At 38.4% G+C, this 19490-nt stretch overlaps 1 protein-coding gene across 2 annotated transcripts in view; it reads right to left on the minus strand.

Annotated features, from left to right (window-relative positions):
* Positions 1-12643: 12643 nt before the first annotated feature.
* Positions 12644-19490, minus strand: part of FGA (fibrinogen alpha chain) — a 9779-nt gene continuing 2932 nt past the window's right edge. The window contains exons 4-7 of one of the 2 annotated variants that reach the window (XM_011970469.1): positions 17175-17320; positions 16072-16579; positions 15058-15915; positions 12644-14352 (exon numbers count right to left, since the gene is read on the minus strand). In XM_011970469.1, coding sequence (XP_011825859.1) covers positions 13643-14352; positions 15058-15915; positions 16072-16579; positions 17175-17320 — 2222 coding nt within the window. In that variant the 3' untranslated portion in view covers positions 12644-13642. Of the gene's footprint in view, positions 14353-15057; positions 16580-17174; positions 17321-19490 lie in introns of both variants that reach the window. The other variant, XM_011970468.1, reaches the window with a different exon arrangement.

Below are 19490 nucleotides of genomic sequence, written 5' to 3' on the forward strand. Positions count from 1 at the left end.
TAATCCACACATTCAGTGAGTTAGGCTTTGCACTCGTAAGGAAGGAGAAGCGTTCACAACCTAAAACATAATAAACTGGTCTTGAATATTTGAAGATTTAAAATCTGACTCTAGGCTGGGCACGGTGGCTCATGACTATAATCTCAGCACTTTGAGAGGCCGAGGCAGGCAGATCACGAAGTCAGGAGTTCATGACCAGCCTGACCAATATGGTAAAATCCCATCTCTACTAAAAATACAAAAATTAGTCGGGCATGTTGGCGTGTGACTGAGGCAGGAGAATTGCTTGAACCTAGGAGGCGGAGGTTGCATTGGACAAGATTGCGACACTGCACTCCAGCCTGGGCTACAGAGTGAGATTCTGTCTCAAAAAAAAAAAAAAAAAGACTCTACTCTACCATGGAAAAGCCACCACTCTGCCACTTAAATAGACATCGGGATCAGAGATTCCAAGAGGATAATCTGGATCAAGTCTTCACCAAGTGTTTTTTAAGGGAAATAATGAAATAGGGAGCAGAATGTGCTTATTGCCCATAGAAATGAGGTCTATTCTTGTCCTCAGTTAGGCTGTTTGTTTTTTTTTTTTACATAGTTATACCAGAACTAAAGTAAAAGTGGGTTTTCTGTTCTTTCTAATTCTCCCTATTAAATGGGCATATCATCTCAATGCCTCACTCCAACTGCCCATGGGCAACCCTATGACCCTAGGTCCTTCACCCCTAGTGTATCATCATTGCCACCCATTTTTATGGCACTTATTGTTCTTAAGCTTATCCTCTTAATCTTTGCATGTAAGCAAAACTCATTAATTTATATCTTGGAAATGGTACTCCTCTCTTTGATTACTTATCAAATCCAACTTTAACTTTTGACCTAGTTTCTCTGCCACAAGTTCTGTCCCACTGGAGCCTGACTCACCTACCGCTTTGCCATCACATTTAATAGAAAACTCTCATCAAGTTACTTTCCTGCTTAACATTGGCTCCTTGCTATCTATATCCAAATTTCTTAAATTCAAATTTTTCAGTTGGAGGTAAAAATGGTCCCAGTACCATTTCCTGTTCCCTTCACTATAACCTCCATTTTTGTCACAATAAGTTTTTCACCATTCCAGGACAGGTCAGGCCCCTTAAAAATTTCAACAGCTTATTGAGATATAATTGATATAAAAAAATCCTGCACATGTGTTGTGCTGGAGTCCTGTTGATTCCAACAGGGATGGCATCGTGTCCAAGAAGAGACCCGGAGCCAGTGAATGGGAATAGGGTTTATTTAGGACTTAAATACAGATGTGGTCCAGTGGCAGTGGGCTGGACAGGACCACTACTATTTGTAAAGAGTATGCAGTTTATATAACATTTCTACTTAGCACTCTCCATCTAGCAACCTCCATTTAGCCCAAAATAAAAGACCTTGGTTCCTTGCACGTACTGCGTTCCAAGGGACAGGCAGGGAGTTCAAGTGTCCTTCACAGATAAGAAGTGAATCTCTCTGGGTTGGCCATTCCCAGATTCCTTAGTTTAGGACTCTGAACACATATTCTTCTTAGACCATACAGTCATTCTCAAAGTATTCTTGAGTTATTGCCATCAGGTGCATCTACCATACAAAGTGTTAAACATACACAAGTTTATGATTTTGGAAATACACACACGCCCACGATATCATCGGCACAATCAAGATATTAAATATATCCATCACCTCCAAAAATTTCCTTATGTTCATTTATTTTAGTTTTTCATGGTATGAATGTTTAATATGAAATATTATCAACAAATTTTTAAGTGTACAATACTGTATTATTAATTTTAGGCACTATGTTTTACAGCAGATCTGTAGAACATATTCATGTAGTATAAATGAAATTTTATCTCCATTTCCCCCTACCTCCCATCCCCTGGCAACTACCATTCTATTTTCTGCTTTGACTGTTTCAGATACCTCATGTAAGTGAAATCATACAGTATCCTTTCGCACTGTTGTTAGGGATGTAAAACGGTGCAGCCACTATAGGAAGAAATGTGGAGGCCCTTAAAAAATTAGAAAACAATTCTAATTACCATATGATCCAGCAATCTCACTTCTGGGTATATATCCAAAAGAATTGATACCAGAATCTGGAAGCAATATTTGTACATCTATGTTCATTGCAACATTATTCTCAATGTTCAGGTCCTTTTATATGATGCCCTCTTTGCAGCAATGTCTTCCTCCCAACACCATGTGACAAACTGCTATTTGTTTTTTTTTGTTGTTGTTGTTGTTGTTTTATTATTATTGTACTTTAAGTTCTAGGGTACATGTGCATAACATGCAGGTTTGTTACATATGTATACTCGTGCCATGTTGGCGTGCTGCACCCATCAACTCGTCAGCACCCATCAACTCGTCATTTACATCAGGTATAACTCCCGATGCAATCCCTCCCCCCTCCGCCCTCCCCATGATAGGCCCCGGTGTATGATGTTCCCCTTCCCGAGTCCAAGTGATCTCATTGTTCAGTTTCCACCTATGAGTGAGAACATGCGGTGTTTGGTTTTCTGTTCTTGCGATAGTTTGCTGAGAATGATGGTTTCCAGCTGCATCCACGTCCCTACAAAGGACACAAACTCATCCTTTTTTATGGCTGCATAGTATTCCATGGTGTATATGTGCCACATTTTCTTAATCCAGTCTGTCACTAATGGACATTTGGGTTGATTCAAAGTCTTTGCTATTTGTTTTTAAACCTCGCTTTAACTGTCACCGCCCAGAGAAGACTTTCTAAAACCCTTGGGCAAATTTTGTTACTTTTTGACAATGAATGCCTGAGGCCTATCTGTTTGGTATAACGCTTTCCTTCACTAACAATGAGCTCTTATCCAGCTTTGATTCCAGAATCATCAGCCTATCAGAATGGCTAATTTGCATCCAGCATTTGTGAATGCTAGATGGCTAAATCCACTGATGTTCAAAGTCTTGAATATCCTCCTTTTTAAATGTAGAACCCATTTTCTGATAAAGCCACAAACAGAAACTTAACATGCAAAATTCTTGAATATGGAACTTTTGCGGCAATACTGAGAGTCGCAAAAGTTCACAGAATGAAAGATGGGGGTTGGGAGGACTGCAGTCCTCAGACTTTTGCTCACTCCTTACGTGTTCACAGAGGATCAAAGGAATCCTTAGAACTTGAAGTAATGCCATAGAAGAAAAACCACTAAAGTAGGTAATCTGATGGTCAATTCTTAGTTAATGTACAAATAGAAAAAACGCAGAGACCACTCCCAGGTAATATGTAAGTCTATCTAGAAAGAAATGCACTTTCTTGGCTGGGCACAGTGGCTCCCATCTGCAAACCCAGCACTTTGCCAGGATGAGGTGGGAAGATTGCTTCAGGCCAGGAGTTAGAGGCCAGCCTGGCAACATAGTAAGACCCTGTGTCTACTATAAAACTCGTAAAAACAAACAAAAATACAATAACAAAAAAGAAATGCACTTTCTTAAGGCGTAATTTGGTAAGAAATGTTATGTGTCTGATTTTGCCCATTCAGGCATCACGATTTTGAATATAATAAAAAAGGTAGCTTCCCCTAGTTAGAATATATAAAACAGTATTATATAACTCATGATTTTAAGATAATAGAAAGATTAGCTGAAAATTTTTAATCCCACACTCTGGCATGAGAACTATTTTATATATATATATGTGTGTGTGTGTGTGTGTGTGTGTGTATGTATGTATATATATGTAATTATACAATTAGGACTGAAAGTCTGCTACAAACTATAATGGATATATGCACTTGGGACATAAGCCTCTAGTTCCTCTTTATTTATGAATCAAGAGAAACAGCTAACTCAGGGATTGTTTTTAAACTGACTACAGATTCCCACATGGGGCAAAAAGATGGGTGATGTGACACATCATCAGCTGCAGTAGCTCAGCTCACATTTCTGTTGAAGCATTGCACTCTTAATATCCTGTATGCTGATCATTTAAACCTGCTGACACCTATAATCCCAGCACTTTGGGAGGCCGAGGTGGGCGGATCATGAGGTCAGGAAATTGAGACCATCCTGGCAAACATGGTGAAACCGAAACCCTGACTCTACTAAAAATACAAAAATTATCTGGGTGTGGTGGTGTGCACCTGTAATCCCAGCTACTCGGGAGGCTGAGGCAGGAGAATCATTTGAACCCAGAAGGCGGAGGTTGCAGTAAGCTGAGATCACACCACTGCCCTCCAGCCTGTGTGACAGACTGAGACTCCGTCTCAAAGGAAAAAAAAAAAATGCAGATTTCTTGGTACTAACCTAGGTTTATTACATCAGATTCTCTACAGGGAAAGAGCCTGAGTCTCCATTTTAAAATAGATGTCCCTGAGAGTTACTGATCACTGGTTGGGTTTGAGAGTTACTGATAGAGGCCACATTTGTATTTACCCGAGACTCCCTTGATATTTCTTACCCAGTATCCTTTTCACTCAAATGGTGACCATGAGGCAATATTTTGAGCAAATAGTCATCCTTAAAGTTATCCTGAATAACTTCATAGGTGACCACTGTCTATGTTTAGGACTGGACTTGGATTTAATACGTCTCCAAATGCTAGAATCACTGGGTTTAATATGTCTCCAAATGCTAGAATCACGATTTCCACTATACTGGTGTTAGTCTCTGGTGATTCTCTAGCTTGGACTTCAAATTCTCTTGAAGTATAGAAAAGAATTACAGATGCTACCTCTCATATGTACATAGAGCTGACACTTCAGTTTTTGAATTCCATCCTCCCCCTCACTGTTGCATGTGATCTGATGCTCTTGCTTGAACTTCTTGTGGTGTGCAGTTCTGCACCAAATAGCAATGAATTGGTACATAGTAATGCATACGCATGGAAAGTGGAATCAGGCTGGGTTTTTTTTTCGTTTGTTTGTTTGTTTGTTTGTTTCTTTTCGAGACAGAGTTTTGTTCTAGCTGCCCAGGCTGGAGTACAATGACGTTCGCCATCTCGGCTCAAGGCAACTTCTGCCTCCCAGGTTCAAACAATTTTCCTGCCTCAGCCTCCCGAGTAGCTGGGATTACAGGGACACACCGCCATGACTGGATAATTTTGTATTTTTAGTAGAGACAGAGTTTCTCCATGTTGGTCAGGCTGGTCCCAAACTCCCGACCTCAGGTGATCCACCTGCCTAGGCCTCCCAAAGTGCTGGGATTACAGGCATGAGCCACTGTCCTTGGCCAACTGACATTTACTTTAACAACATTAATTGTGGAATTAAATAATGGAAGTAGCCCGTATTCTTTGTAGACATTTTGGGAAATATAAAAACGATTAGACCCATTTATAATTTCAACACAGGCAGTGGAACAGCTAATACCTTCATTTATGTTTTTCGTCTTAGCCTGTACATGTTTTAGTACCTGAATTTTTCACGCTGAGTCACAAAAAGTTTTCCATATTATTTAACATTCTTCTATAGTATCATTTTCTGTAATTCACTTTTTAAAGGCCATATAATATTCTATTATGGGAATTTATTTAAACAGTCTCCTCTCATTTCACATTTACGTTTTTTCCGATCTTTTTCTATTAAAGAGAGTACTGACATTAACATCCTTCTCCATAAACCTTTTGTGAATATATATCATATAACACATTGTATATGTGATTTATAATATAAATTTATTTTATATTTTAAAATATTTGTTTTATAATATTGTTTATACATTATAAATGTATATTTATAATATAATATTTATTTATTTATTTCTAGGATAAATTACTTGAAGCAGAATATCCGGAGGAAATAAAGGTTTTGGGCTCAGCACAGTAGCTCATGCCTGTAATCCTAGCACTTTGGAAGGCTGAGGTGGGAGGATTGCTTGGCCCAGGCTGCAGTGAGCCCTGATTGTGCTACTGCTACTGCACTACAGCCTGGATGACAGAGTGAGAACCTGCCTCAAAAAAAAGAATGATTTTGGCGTTTTAAACTTAAAATATATAAATATATATATATATATTTAAAAATATAGCCAAGTAACTCTCCAGAAAGATTGTACCGATTTACCTCTGATGCACAGAATTACATACTTAATTTTTATTTTTCTTCTCCATCACTAATATTATGATTAAAATGTTAGTAATTACTTTAATTTTCATATCTTGAATTAGTAGTACAAGCAAGAGATTTAAAAATATTTAATGACCATTTTACTATCTTTTTTGAATTGCCTATCCATGTCCTTTGCTCAAGTTTCTTTTTTTTCTTTTTTGTTTTTTCTTTTCTTCTCTTTTTTTTGAGACAGGGTCTCGTTCTATCACCCAGGCTGGAGTACAGTGGCATGATCTCAGCTCACCACAACCTCTGCTTCCTGGGCTCAGGTGATTCTCCCACCTCAGCCTCCCAAATAGCTGGGACCACAGGCATGCACCACCATACCTAACTAATTTTTTTGTATTTTTTGTAGAGACAGGGTTTCACCGTGTTGCCCAAGCTGGTCTCAGACTCCTGGACTAAAGCGATCCGCCCTCCCTGACATCCCAAAGTGCTGGGATTATAAGCATGAGCCCCCGCGCCTGGCCCTTTCCTCAATTTTCCATTAGCAAAGTCATCTTTTATATGAATTACTCATTATATAATATGTAGGATAGCAATCAGAAACATGGTATTTTCTTCTATTTATACAAATATTTTAATTTGTAAGTGATTACACTGGGAGTCACATTCTTATGCAAATAATCTTAACTGGTACTGATGTTCACCATCAGACCCTTTATTTTCTTCTCCCAACCAAGATGTGATCAACAGGCGATACATCTTTTTGTTTGTTTTTTGATTCAATTATATTTATTTCTGCTCCAAACTTTTTATTTCGAACAGTTTATACGCCACAGAGAAATTGCAAGAATCTTAATAAATACCTCTCTGTCCTTCTCCTAGTTTCACACATTGTTTGTCAAAAGGAGATACTTAAGTGCAGTATTGCAACAGCTTATGTAGACATGCAACCTTGAGGTCATAGACCTATGAGGGATTGAGACAAAGGTGAATTTAGCAAATATTTTCCAGAGTACTCTGCTGTAATAACCACGTACCCATCTCCAGCAATGACCTGGTGAACAGAGAGACTACTGCTTAATAACAGAGCAATTCTCAGCTCAAACCTGGCAGGTTCTAAGTTTTCTTGCCTCTGCGGTTTTGAATGGTTGCTCTTACTATGTGAAAATGGAAGACATCATGTCCTGTTCATGTTTAAGAATTAATTGAAATTTCCCCAGGGGCAAATTCTTCACGATACTGCTTTCCTCAGTGATATTTAATGCCCTCCCAGCCCTCATCCCCAATTAATTAAGTATTTTCCTCTATAAATGAGATTTATAAAGTACTTGGAATTCCATTAAAAAGAGGTAATCTGTAAATTAGATGAATGCATAAACAAATACATCAACTATAAGATATCTCAGAAATGGTTTCTGTGTAAATTTTGTCATCCACAAGCAACTTGTGTTATTTTCATGGCTACTGAAATTTAAATGTGGCTGCTTTCCAAGCTGTTTCAGCAAGTAATAAACATTGTATTACTTTATTTGCATATAACAAAGCTTTAATTTATGATTGCATGTGCTACATTGACACCTTGGCATTTCCTTTCAGGCTTTTCAAGACATGAAAAAGATTAGTGAACTTGGCTGGATGGGTCTTTCTGTTCTGATTCACCAACTGCACCCCTAGCATCAGCTAACTAACTTGGAAATATATTTTGTTTTGGTGGGAAACCTATGACGAAATATAATTCGATCAGTGATACCACTGGGCCAATAATGAAAAGCAGATGCTATATACAATAGTGTCATGTTTATTTATGAAGTGTAGCATCATTATCCCAGAATGAATAATGAATGAGGCATGGAACTTAGGTGGTTAAAACCTGTAAGAACAATACTGTGGGCTTCATCCCCAGGTGTCCTCCTTATCATCACATTATTTCACCTCCTTAAACTACTATTTACTCACCTGAAAATCAGTTCATAAAATGTTCTCACCTTCATTAAAAGAGCACTAGTAATAATTGATTATCCATTAAAAGTATCCACATATTTGGGGGGAAACTTGAAATTCTTTATTCTAAAGAGTTTCCAGGAACTAAAAGTAAATACATAAACACAAGACTTGGATTAAAATGTCAATAATATCTTTCAATAAGAACCCAAATCTTAACTTCATTATATTATGCATTCTGTAGAAGGTTGAAACAGATGATAAGTTCCTTTTTTATTTGCTTTGTTTAGCTTTGTTTGAAATACAGTTTCCCACTGTTGCCCAGGCTTGAGGGCAGTGGCACAATCACGGCCCACTGCAACCTCAAGCTTGATCTCCTTGGCTCTAGTGATCCTCTCACCTCAGCTTCCCGAGTAGCTGAGATCATAAGTATGCGACACCACATGCAGCTTATTTATTTATTTATTTTGTAGAGATAGGGTCTCACTATGTTGCCCAGGCTGGTCTTGCACTCCTGGACTCAAGTTATCCTTCTTCCACAGCCTTCCAAATTGCTGGGATTAGAGGCATGAGCCACTGCAGCTGCTCCTAAAAGTTCCTTTTTAACACTTAGATTTCTTAGGTCACAAAAATTTATTGAGTCATTATTATGTGTCAGGCCTTGTGTTAAGCACCAGATATTTTTTAGGTGTAAGTTTCTACACCTAAGAAAAGAAGAATTATGATATTTTTCTCATATACTATGGTATACTAAAGGAGAACATCAAAGACAGCTTTAGGCTAAAGGATGGAGATAGATTTACCTGGAGGCAAAATTAAAATCTAGCCAGATGTTTTTTCTATTCCTGACTCAGGATTAAAAACCCCAATTCAATGTTTTTCTCTCTAGCAGAAATATTTAAAACCATGTCCTTTCCTGGCAAAATCTTCACATTTATATCTGTTTTGTTCATTAATCCATTCATTTAACTAAGGACTATTTTGAAATAGATAACCTAAATAGAACTTGCATGTTAATGGAGGGAGGCCATATTATTTAAGTAAGGGAGTAAAAGTTAAGGAAAGAGGAAATAATAATATTTTTAAGTAAATGTAAAATAATTAAGTTTTAAAATGTATCTATTATTTATAAAAACTATTCTAAATAAGATGAAGAATAAATCTTGAAAATAAAGGGATATATAAAACTTAAGAAAAGGGAAAACAACGGTAAAATAAAATCATGTTTAAAAATTCAGCTGTTATTTTGGGAAAGTTTCCAAACAAAGTGACAAAAGTTATGTTGAAAATGAAATGACATGTCAAGATACGTAGGCAAATTCAAAGAAAAGAAAATCAAAAGTGATGACAATATTGATATTTGACAAGATGGAATTTAATTCCAAAAGGAGAAACAGAAAAAAAGAGAAACATTATGTAATGATAGAAAGTACAATTTGTGAAGAAGATATAACAATCATAAACTTTCATGCACTGTATAAAGAAGGAGCCAACCGTACGAAGCAGAATTCCTAAAAGGCAAAGACCACACACATGCACAAAACCACAGTGAGGTCTTCTTATACACACACACGCACACACACACAAACATGATGAAAAACTCATAACTATAATCCCAGTGCTTTGGGAGTCCCAGGCAAGAGGCCAGGAGTTTGAGCCACCAGTGAGCTATGATTGCACTACTGCACTCTTCCAGCCTAGGTAACAGAGTGAGACTCTGTCTCTTAAAAAAAGATACATAAAAAGGAAAAGATATGGGATATTTAAATAATACCATCGACAGGCTTGGTAATATGGAATATTATAACATATGGATGTGATAATATACATTCTTTTCACCAATGAAACATTTGCAAAAGTTAATGCAAACTTGTCCACAAAGAAAACCTTAAAAATTCTATACTTTGGGAGACTGAGACAGGAGGATTGCTTAAGGCCAGGAGTTTAAGACCAGCCTGGACAACATAGCAAGACTCTGTCTCTACGAAAAGGGAAAAAATTAACTGGACATGGTGGTGTGTGACTGTAGTCCCAGCTCCTCAGGAGGCTGAGATGGAAGAATTGCTAGAGCCCAGGAGGTAGAGGCTGCAATGAGCCGTGATTGTATCACTGCAATAAAATTAATTAATTAATTAATTAATTAAGGAAATCTAAAATGCTTAGAATGAAACAGTTGGTTAAATTAACAATATTTATTAAATACTTGAAAACTAATGATTGAAAGATGACTCACTCTAACCCCCTAAAAAATAACAAATTGGGTTTTAAAATGAGAAAATTGGAAATTAAGAAAAACTTCTCTAAGTAGTCCCAGAACAACAAAAGAAAGTAAAAATTAAAAGTACAATTTTACAGACCAAAAAAAAAAAAAAGGAAAAAAAGTGGGGAATAGGATGGAGACTACTGCATCCAATCTCTGTAACTGAAATGTGAGCAAGAAGGTATAAGCACAGGAGAGAGTTTATATATTGATCCCGAGAAAATCTTATAGAAAAAAATTGACATTTTAGTTCTATGGGCAAAGAATGCTTTATTTAATAAAGGATCCCAGTATAATTGGCTATCCATCCACAAGAAAACAAAAGTAGACTTTCTTCATGACATATTAAAATAAATTATAGGTTAAATATATACGTGCAAAAGAAAAAAAACAGAAAAAAGAAAGAACATTTTAAAATTAAGGAAGTATTTGAAAGACTATATAATCTTAGGATGGGGAGACATTTTATGTAGAACAGGATACACTGTATAAATGAGCTCTCTCCCAAACGAATTCATAACCTAGTACCACAAATAATATAAATACATTAGAGTTAGGGATGGAATATGCTATTTTTGAGATAAGAACAAGCTATGAGGGCCTAGAGGACAATTCAATTCATTCTATGGTACACTGGGGAAGGGTTCACAGAAGCAGCATTATTTGAGCTGTTTTTAAAGGGGTGAATGGGTGTCTTCTAGGTAGTTTATGAAAAGGCAGAAAATCATTTAAGGACCTAGTATTTCAGTGCCAGTGAGAAATTCAGTGTAATTAATGTATAGAATGATTGATTGCAGAGGTTGAAAATGGACCAGTTTGTGAAAGAGTTTATATTCTAAGCCAAGAAGTTTTAACTTAATCTTAATGTCTGTCTCCTGCTTAAGGCCACTGATAGTAGTTGAAGCTATGGTGATTGTCAGATCAATCAAGGAGAAAGGGTACTCACTGTAGAGCGAGAGCATGTTTGGCCAAGAGTGGTAATTGCAGACTTCCATATCTATTCTCCCTCTTTTCCTTATTAGCAGAATCCTGATTTTAGTTAGGATAGACTTGTACTCAAGCTAAAAGTCAACTTGCCTCAGCTTCTCCTGCAACTAAGCTCATCTATGTGACTAAGTTGTGGCTAATATAAGCAGAAGTGCTGTTAGAACACTCAAGAAAGTTCCTTAAAAGGAGGAAGTACTCCTTTGCCCTTCAGTGTTTTCTCCACCTTCCAGATTGCCACAGGACATATTTGGATTGTGAGGTGAACCAGAGGATGTAAGTCTTTTATTAAAATGATGGCTTCCTGAAGACTATGCAGACATACTCCTACATAGGCTTTTCTGTGAGCAAGAAATGAATTTCTGCCTTGTTGAAATCAGATGTGCCAAACCTAATCTCAAATGATAAAGATGAGTACCAATGTAAATACAGTGAGAAACCCCTACATTTAAGAAGTGGTCTGAGAAGAAATTACCAGTTAAAAACACTGAAAAGAGTGAGGCAGGAAGAAATGGTATAGAAACCAAGACAAAAAGACAGGTCCGAGAGGCAGGATAAGGGCAAAATAAGTAGCAGATGTTTAACAGAGATCAAGTAGAAAGAGGCTTGAAAGCAGCCCATTTAATTTAGAATTCCAAAGTTGTGTTGACTTAAGGAGATCAATTTCAAGCATGAGGTAATCGCATGAAAACCGAGTTGAAATGGGCTTCTGAATGAATGAGAGTCAGAGAGCTAAATTAATATTTAATTTCAGAAAAAATGAAATAGAAAATAAAGATAAGGTGAAATGGAATATAGATGTGTCATGTCTTGTCTCACAACCAAATTGTGTCTCCAATTCTCATGAGCCTGCTAATATTGACTACCATTTATTAAATTAGAAGAGATTTATCTAATCCTTTGACAAACTCAAAATCTTCTAAATAATTAGAAATAAATCGTCCTTCCCATTCATAATCACTTTCATTCCAGGACCCAATTCTGTTCCTAAATAGGGTGCTATTCGGGAAAACAAAGTGTTTTCTATTCTCAACTCAAATTCTGTCAAGGCATACGTGTGAGTGAAAGTGGAGTGGGGATAGAGACAGCATGAAGTTCTGATGTCTGAAAGAAATGAAGCTTCATTTAATTCTGAAGAAGTTCTTTTCCAAGTATCCAACTATTTGAAGGTATAGCATTTAGTTTGTATCAGAGATTTACAATTCCCCATAAGGAAATTCAAGAACTCTGGGGTTCATATGTGATGCATTTGCAAGGTTATTTCCCTTTTGATCCCCAGGCTCTGGCCCCTAGCTATAGCCTCCTTTTTCCTCCTCCCTCCCTTCTCCTCTCCTTCCCACTGTCTCTCCTTCCTTCCTTCCTTGAGAAATAATGCAGTCGTATCAGAATAGAAGCTATGTAAGAAAGGATGGTATACTGGATTGCTTGGGATATTTTAATATATATTCAAGAGAAAAGGCAAATATATCTTAATAGAGAAGAATGCAAATTGAAAATCAGAGGGCAAGGCCACCAGGATTAAAGATGCAGCTTGGACCAAATATTGACCAATGCAAATGTGTTGAATTTTGAATATAGCATAGATCATACTTAGTGAGATGCTTTCCATTAACGATTTACATTTAATAATAGTGAACATGTCACAGAATATAGTTTATGATTGTTAGAAAAATGAAGTTAAATCAATACTTGGGAGATTATTTATTAATGTGTGAATTGTCTGCTTTTTGAATAATCATAAATAGTTTTAAAATTTTAAATGTGTTTTTGAAAGAAATTGGTTACACCCTGGGAAAAAAAATAAGTATGCCTTACAATATCTAGTGGAAGGGCTTAAAGGACAGATTTTCATTTCTATTTAGGAAGGAATGTTTCTCCTGTCTTCCTGGATTTGCTCCATATCAAAAGACATGAATACATATTGTAATTATAAACTGTGCATTGTAATTATAAGTTGTAAATTCTACTTCAAAGGTCAGCTATGGTTAGATTCAGTGAGTTTTACCCTAAAATATTGGCTTAAAACCATTCATATCAAATGGATAAAATAACTTTTTTAGTTTGCAGTGGCCTTACGACTTTGGGTGGTATTGGAAGAGAAGTTCTCAAACCAATACTCCTCAAGGTTAGAGAGGGAAGCTTCTGTCTGACACTTTCCTGTTGTACTGAATGGCCCTTGGTATATCCTTATAAAAATTTTCAAACCCACAGAGCTATTTAAAGATAAAAAAACTTATATAACTTTATTTTTCAAAGACTAATATGTCTCAGGTACATTTAGCTACAGTACAAAGGATAAGAAAATAGCACCTAGGAATTTTTTAGATTGTAGAGAATCTCAACGCTTTACCTTTCTTATTTCCTCTCCACTTTTCTAGCAAAGAAGCCAGAGTGCTCCCACTCCCACTCCTTTAGTCTATTGGGTCACAAGGGGCCTAATTTTCATGCGAACAGCCCTGAGGGAATAATCCGCCCCTCTAAAGGAAACCCAGACCACTCCGTTCTCAATCTCATAAGGACTGTTATTCCTCGGGTCATAGGAGCCCCCAGGGTAGTAGATGCCATTGAGATTGGCTGCTTGGCAGTTGTTATACCACCAGCCTCCCCCATAGACTTCTGCACAGTTCTCTTCCCACTGGTCTGCATCCCTGTCAAAGGTGCTGAACTGCATGCTGTTGTGAGAGGTGTACTCTGTCCCTTCCTCTACGGAACCTTCAATCAGAGCATCGCCTGCAGTGCCTTCATAGGAGGAGACCTGGAGGGCATAGCCTTCCGCCTCAGAGCCTACCCGGAAGTAATATTCTGCATAAGCTTCGTTCCCAGCCCAGTCCTCTAATTCAACCCTAAGAACAGAGCCCCTCTGGGTTAGTAAGTGGAGGTAGTCATTGCCTAGCCAGAATTCTCCTTCCCCCTCGTCATTCAGGCTGCCGAAACCTCTCTTGTAGTCTTGCCAGGTCCGGTTAAAATTCAGTGATCCATCCATTCTTTGCTGGATCAAAAGCCATCCTCCCAAACTGGTCTCTTGATCGCAATAAACAGAAAAAATCTTACTGGATCCGGGTAGCTTGATATTGAAAATGCCACTTTGGGTACCTGAAGGATGTGTTTGGAGGACATCATCACAGTCTAAAAAAAAAATTAAGCTGGTTGGAAGAAGTTATTCTCATTTAACTTTACAAAGATAGGCACGACTCAGATTAAAGAAGGCAAATATTGTTTCCTTCCCTTCTGTTCTTTCTTCCTCCTTTTCTTCCCTCCATAGGGGAAGGATGCACTTACAGTGGGATAGAACTTATGCAAACAAGGGCTTATTTATACCTACAAATTGCAAAGGGGATTTTCCTCAAATGGATTTGGAATTTTACTTGCACATACTAATAGTAAGTAACCAGTACAGGTAGCTAAGCATCAATTAATACTAATAGAACTTGTTTTTAGGCTGACCTAAATGTCAACTGAGACACATACTAAAAATGTGATTAATCAATTGGGTGACAATTCTAATAGCACACACTTTGACTAGTGAAAGAATTTGATTAAATAAGCTCAAATAGAGTTTCAGAGGAAGTAATTCATCCATTTAACATGTATTTATTGAGTCATGACTCTGTTACTGTTAGGCATTTGGAAATACAGAGATGAGACAGACAAAGGCCCTGCCCCCATGGAACTTACAGTCTAGCACAAAAACAGACCAAAAAAGTGTAGTTTCAATGAACTGTAACAGAGAGTTAAGAAGGAAATGCAAGGGGCCATGGGAGCACTGTGCAGAAATATTGAACTTAGTCTAAGGGGACAGGAAAGGCTTCCCCAAAGGAGAAGTGTGGATACCTCTGGAAGAGCGAGATTTAGCATGGCCTCTCTTGGTGGAATGTGTTCCTTCATGATCAGCTTCACTTCCGGCCTCATCTGCCATTTTATAACTCTTGCTTTCAAATGTGGAGCCTTCTCTGTTGTAAGCTGTGCTACTAATAAATTGTTTGCTATGACTTGAAGTTTTACCACTGGAAGGGAATTCAGCTACCCCAGAGTGATGAGAACTGGTTTCCTTTGTATTTGTGAAGGTACCAGATTCTGAACCCATTGACTCAGTCTCACTGGCAAACTCTCTGAACATAGGTGGAAAGAAACCTGGAAATGTTTTTCCGGTTGAGGCAGTGTCAAAGAAGGCAGCTGCATCAGGGTGCCTATGGCGGAACTCATCCAGAGTACCTATGCCTAAATCTATTGCCTCAGGACAGTCAGAACCATCTTCGGAGGTCACCACTTCTTTGGTAACTTCTTTGTTACCATCAGGACCAATAACAGTCTTAGTAACAGTTTTAGAGCATGAACGACGTGTGGTGGTTGTGCTACCAGAGGTGACCTTCTCTTTACCAACCACAAGCTCTTTGTCTCCTTTAGAAGTGACCAGTTTATCTGTGTGGTACTCTCTGTTTGTCCCTGGACTTACATTTCCTGGCACCTCTTCAACCATGCCCCAGTCTGGGTTGGTAGGCCTGGTGTTCCCAGAGCCTGAGCTATCTGGCCTAAAACTTCCAGATCCAGAGTGCCAATGTCCAGTACTACTAGATACAGAGCTCTCAGAACTCCAGTGCCCAGCACTTCCATGTCCAGAGCTGCCAGGAGTCCAGGTTTCGGTACTACCAGGTCTAGGGCTCCCAGTGTTTTGGTTTCCAGTACTTCCAGGTCTAGAGCTCCCAGGGTTCCAGGTTCCAGTACTTCCAGTTCCAGAGCTCCCAGGGTTCCAGGTTCCAGTACTTCCAGTTCCAGAGCTCCCAGGGTTCCAGGTTCCAGTACTTCCAGTTCCAGAGCTCCCAGGGTTCCAGGTTCCAGTACTTCCAGTTCCAGAGCTCCCAGGGTTCCAGGTTCCAGTACCTCCAGGTCCAGAGCTCCCAGGGTTCCAGGTTCCAGTACTTCCAGGTCCAGAGCTCCCAGGTTTCCAGGGTCCAGTACTTCCTGGTCCAGAGCTCCCAGGGTTCCAGCTTCCAGCACTGCTAGGTTTCCTGGGGCTTTCTGTCTCTGATCCTGTTCCATAAGAGGAGTCTACTCGGGTAACCTCATTTCCACCAGGTCTCTCTAACTCCATTCTCATCTGCTGCACGTCTGTTAATGCCTTCCACTCTGGGGATGCCTTCTGAAGCTGGCTCTTGAAATTTGGGGGAAACAAGTCTGGAACTGGGTTCATTTTTATCAGTGGTAAGTGTTGCCTATCTCTAGAGGGAAGTAAGTCTTTGGCAATGACCTGTTCAAGTTGCTTCTGCTGATCTTCATAGTCCTTCAGATCTACTTCACGAGCTAAAGCCCTACTGCATGACCCTCGACAAGATCGGATCTTAATGTCAATGTCCACCTAGAGAGCGGGGAGAAAAATAAAGAGAAAATGTAGATACAAATACATAAACTATGTCTATTGAGTTTCTGATAGTTAATTTTCCTTCTGGAAACTGGTTTCATTTTTTTTTTGACTTGGAGACCTACCACTTAATATTCTCTGTTTTCTGCTTATCGAGCACCCTCAGTGGAAGAGATGTTGGGTATTGCAGGGCTAGCCAGGATAAGCAATAAATGCTCTTTGATCATCTTAGTCTCAGAATGGATCAAGAGTAAGGTGCTATTCCCTCTCAAAGGAAACGCTAATTAAATGATCCTTGGTGAAACTCAGGCTGAAGACTCAGAGGCATGGTGATGTAACGGGCTTTGGAATTAGACAGGGACTGAACACTTGATTTTGAAATTTACTATCTATGTACCATTGGGAAATTTACTTAATATCTCTGAATTTTTTTTCTTCAACTGTTGAGTGAGGAAAATAATACCTACTTTTAGGTAGATGATGGATATAACACTTTTCTCTGCATATAGTAGACACTCAGTGCATAACTATCGCCTTCCTTTTCCCTGCTACTCATAAACAAGGAAGTCTGGGACCACAGCCACATACTTACCTCCAGTCTTTTCATATCAACCAATTGAGACCTAACATTTTGCTGCAGAAGTTGGATATGCTGTACTTTTTCTATGACTTTGCGCTTCAGGACTTCAATTCTGCTTCTCAGATCTTCAGACACTCGGTTATAGGTATTATCACGGTCTGAAATAGAAAATATGGTTATTGAAGTAGCTGCTGAGTGATTTGTCTGCAATTGCCAGCAAAAAAGAAAGGAAGGAAGGAGAGAGAGAGATGAAAGAAAGAGAGAAAGAGAGGAAGGGAGGAAGGGAGGAAGGGAGGAAGGGAGGAAAGGAGGAAAGGAAGGAATAAAGAAAGAAAGAAGCTAGCTTGCAAATATTCCCAATTTTATTTTGGTTACAGTTTAATCTGTGAATTCAAAACCTATGGGACATTTGACTTTTGGATAATGTTATGCCCTGCAGCCATCCATGAATCCCAGTTAAGATGTCCTATTAGCAATTAGTAATCTCAAATAAATATAGAAGAAATTTCTTTGGAATTTTAAAGGTGTAATTTGGAGTTAAAATAATTGATTTGATTGCATTCCAAATATTTTATAATATCCTTAATCAAGGGACTTGAACATATTGGATTTTCTTACTGATGAATTTTTCTTTTTATCTATAGATTTGAAATTGTTCCTAAGCTGTTTTGGGTCAACAGGATCACTCACTTGCCAGCTAGTGTTGCATCACTGATTTTAAATGTCAAGTGTCTGTGAAGGTGTAAAAAGGTAAAGCAAAACTTCAGAAACTGAGGCCTCCCTAGACTCGCTGTCCATGACCAGAGTGAATGCGATGTTTCCTAACCCTAATGAGTAGACGCTGAAAATGATGTAGCTTGACCCTATATTTTAAAGTTAAAAATCTACCTAATCAGCTCAGTGGAGTCTGAGGGTTGAACTCCCAGCTTTGTGTCTTTGAATAAGTTCCTTGACCTGTCAGTTTTCACCTCTGCAAGGCAGAAACAAAAATATCCAACTCAGAGTCTGACCCATCCTACTTTCAGTATATACCGTTGAAAAGAACACACTTAAATTCTTGTTTTTAATCCAAAATTCTGACTTATTTTGTGACCTTAAACAATCTCAGTTAACATCTTTTACTTTGAAAAAATAGCAAAAACAAAAGCTCCCCCTTAAAATTTTCAGGGATGTTATGAAGGCATGTATTTCTACACTAAGTACTTTGGGATGAAATTGTCATAGATATAAGCAGATATCATATTTATTTAGGATCTTTGTTGTTTCTGTTACAAAATCAAAGCAATAAACATGTAATACTTACTATTGGATGAGACAAGATCGCCTCTCAAAATTTCCATTATATTAGTGGTCACTGAGTTAGAATCTTTATTGTTCTTCTGATAGTCAAGTAGTGAATTTTTGAGTTTATTTATTCTGTTTGTAAAATCTTGATTGACTTCATCAATCAACCCTTTCATCCTGCAGCCGGAAGGGCATTTGTAGTTCTGAAAGTGAAGAGAGAAAATTACAGTAAGGATCTAGCTCTTGGATTCAGAATAATTTTGCATGTTTCCATGCAGTCCCCATTTCTTCCTACCTCTTCCAGACAAGTTGGCTTAAAAGTAGGTAAGAGGACTAGTTAGAGGTTGCAGAGAAATTCTGGAATGACGTTCCACTTAGCCATAAATTAGATGCCAGGAAATTGAGGCCACTATACTCAGGTGCCTCGTTTTGCCTGAGCATGCAACTGAAATCCAGTCTGTTCACCCACTAATGATCCAGAGTTGGGGAGGTAATTAAACAGTGCTCTTGCTAGTAGGTTCCTTTTCTTTATTTGGTATGTAGGGAGCTATTCAATTATTTTCTATTTTAAAAAGTTTCTGGGACCAATCAGGTCAGCCTCTGAGCCCCTCTAGCAACAGAGGGAAGGAATTTGCTGCTTCCCCAGCTAACTGCTTACCCAGTCTTCATCAGAGCAGAAGGGCCAGTCTGAATCTTTGCAGGCAGATTGATGCCTTTCCACAACCCTTGGGCCACGCACGCCTCCTCCTTCAGTTATAAAGTCACCGTCACCAGTATCTGCAGTCTTTAAAGATTCATTTACATACCCAAAAGAGAGCAACAGCAATGTTAGCCAGAAGAGGAGACACTGACATGCCTATAAGTCCCCAGGAAGAGATGGCACTCTCACAAAGATTAAGGACACCAGCCACAGGGCTTCTGCAAGCCTCAGGTTTCTTGTCTTCAAATGGAAACCCTAAGACCCATTTTATGGAGTTGTTATGAGAATTAAAGGAGATAAGGTGTACAAATTTCTTAACTGTGTATGACACTAAATAAGCATTT

This window comes from Mandrillus leucophaeus, unplaced genomic scaffold (genome assembly GCF_000951045.1).
Source record: "Mandrillus leucophaeus isolate KB7577 unplaced genomic scaffold, Mleu.le_1.0 Scaffold95, whole genome shotgun sequence".
In the NCBI taxonomy this organism is placed as follows: Eukaryota; Metazoa; Chordata; class Mammalia; order Primates; family Cercopithecidae; genus Mandrillus; species Mandrillus leucophaeus.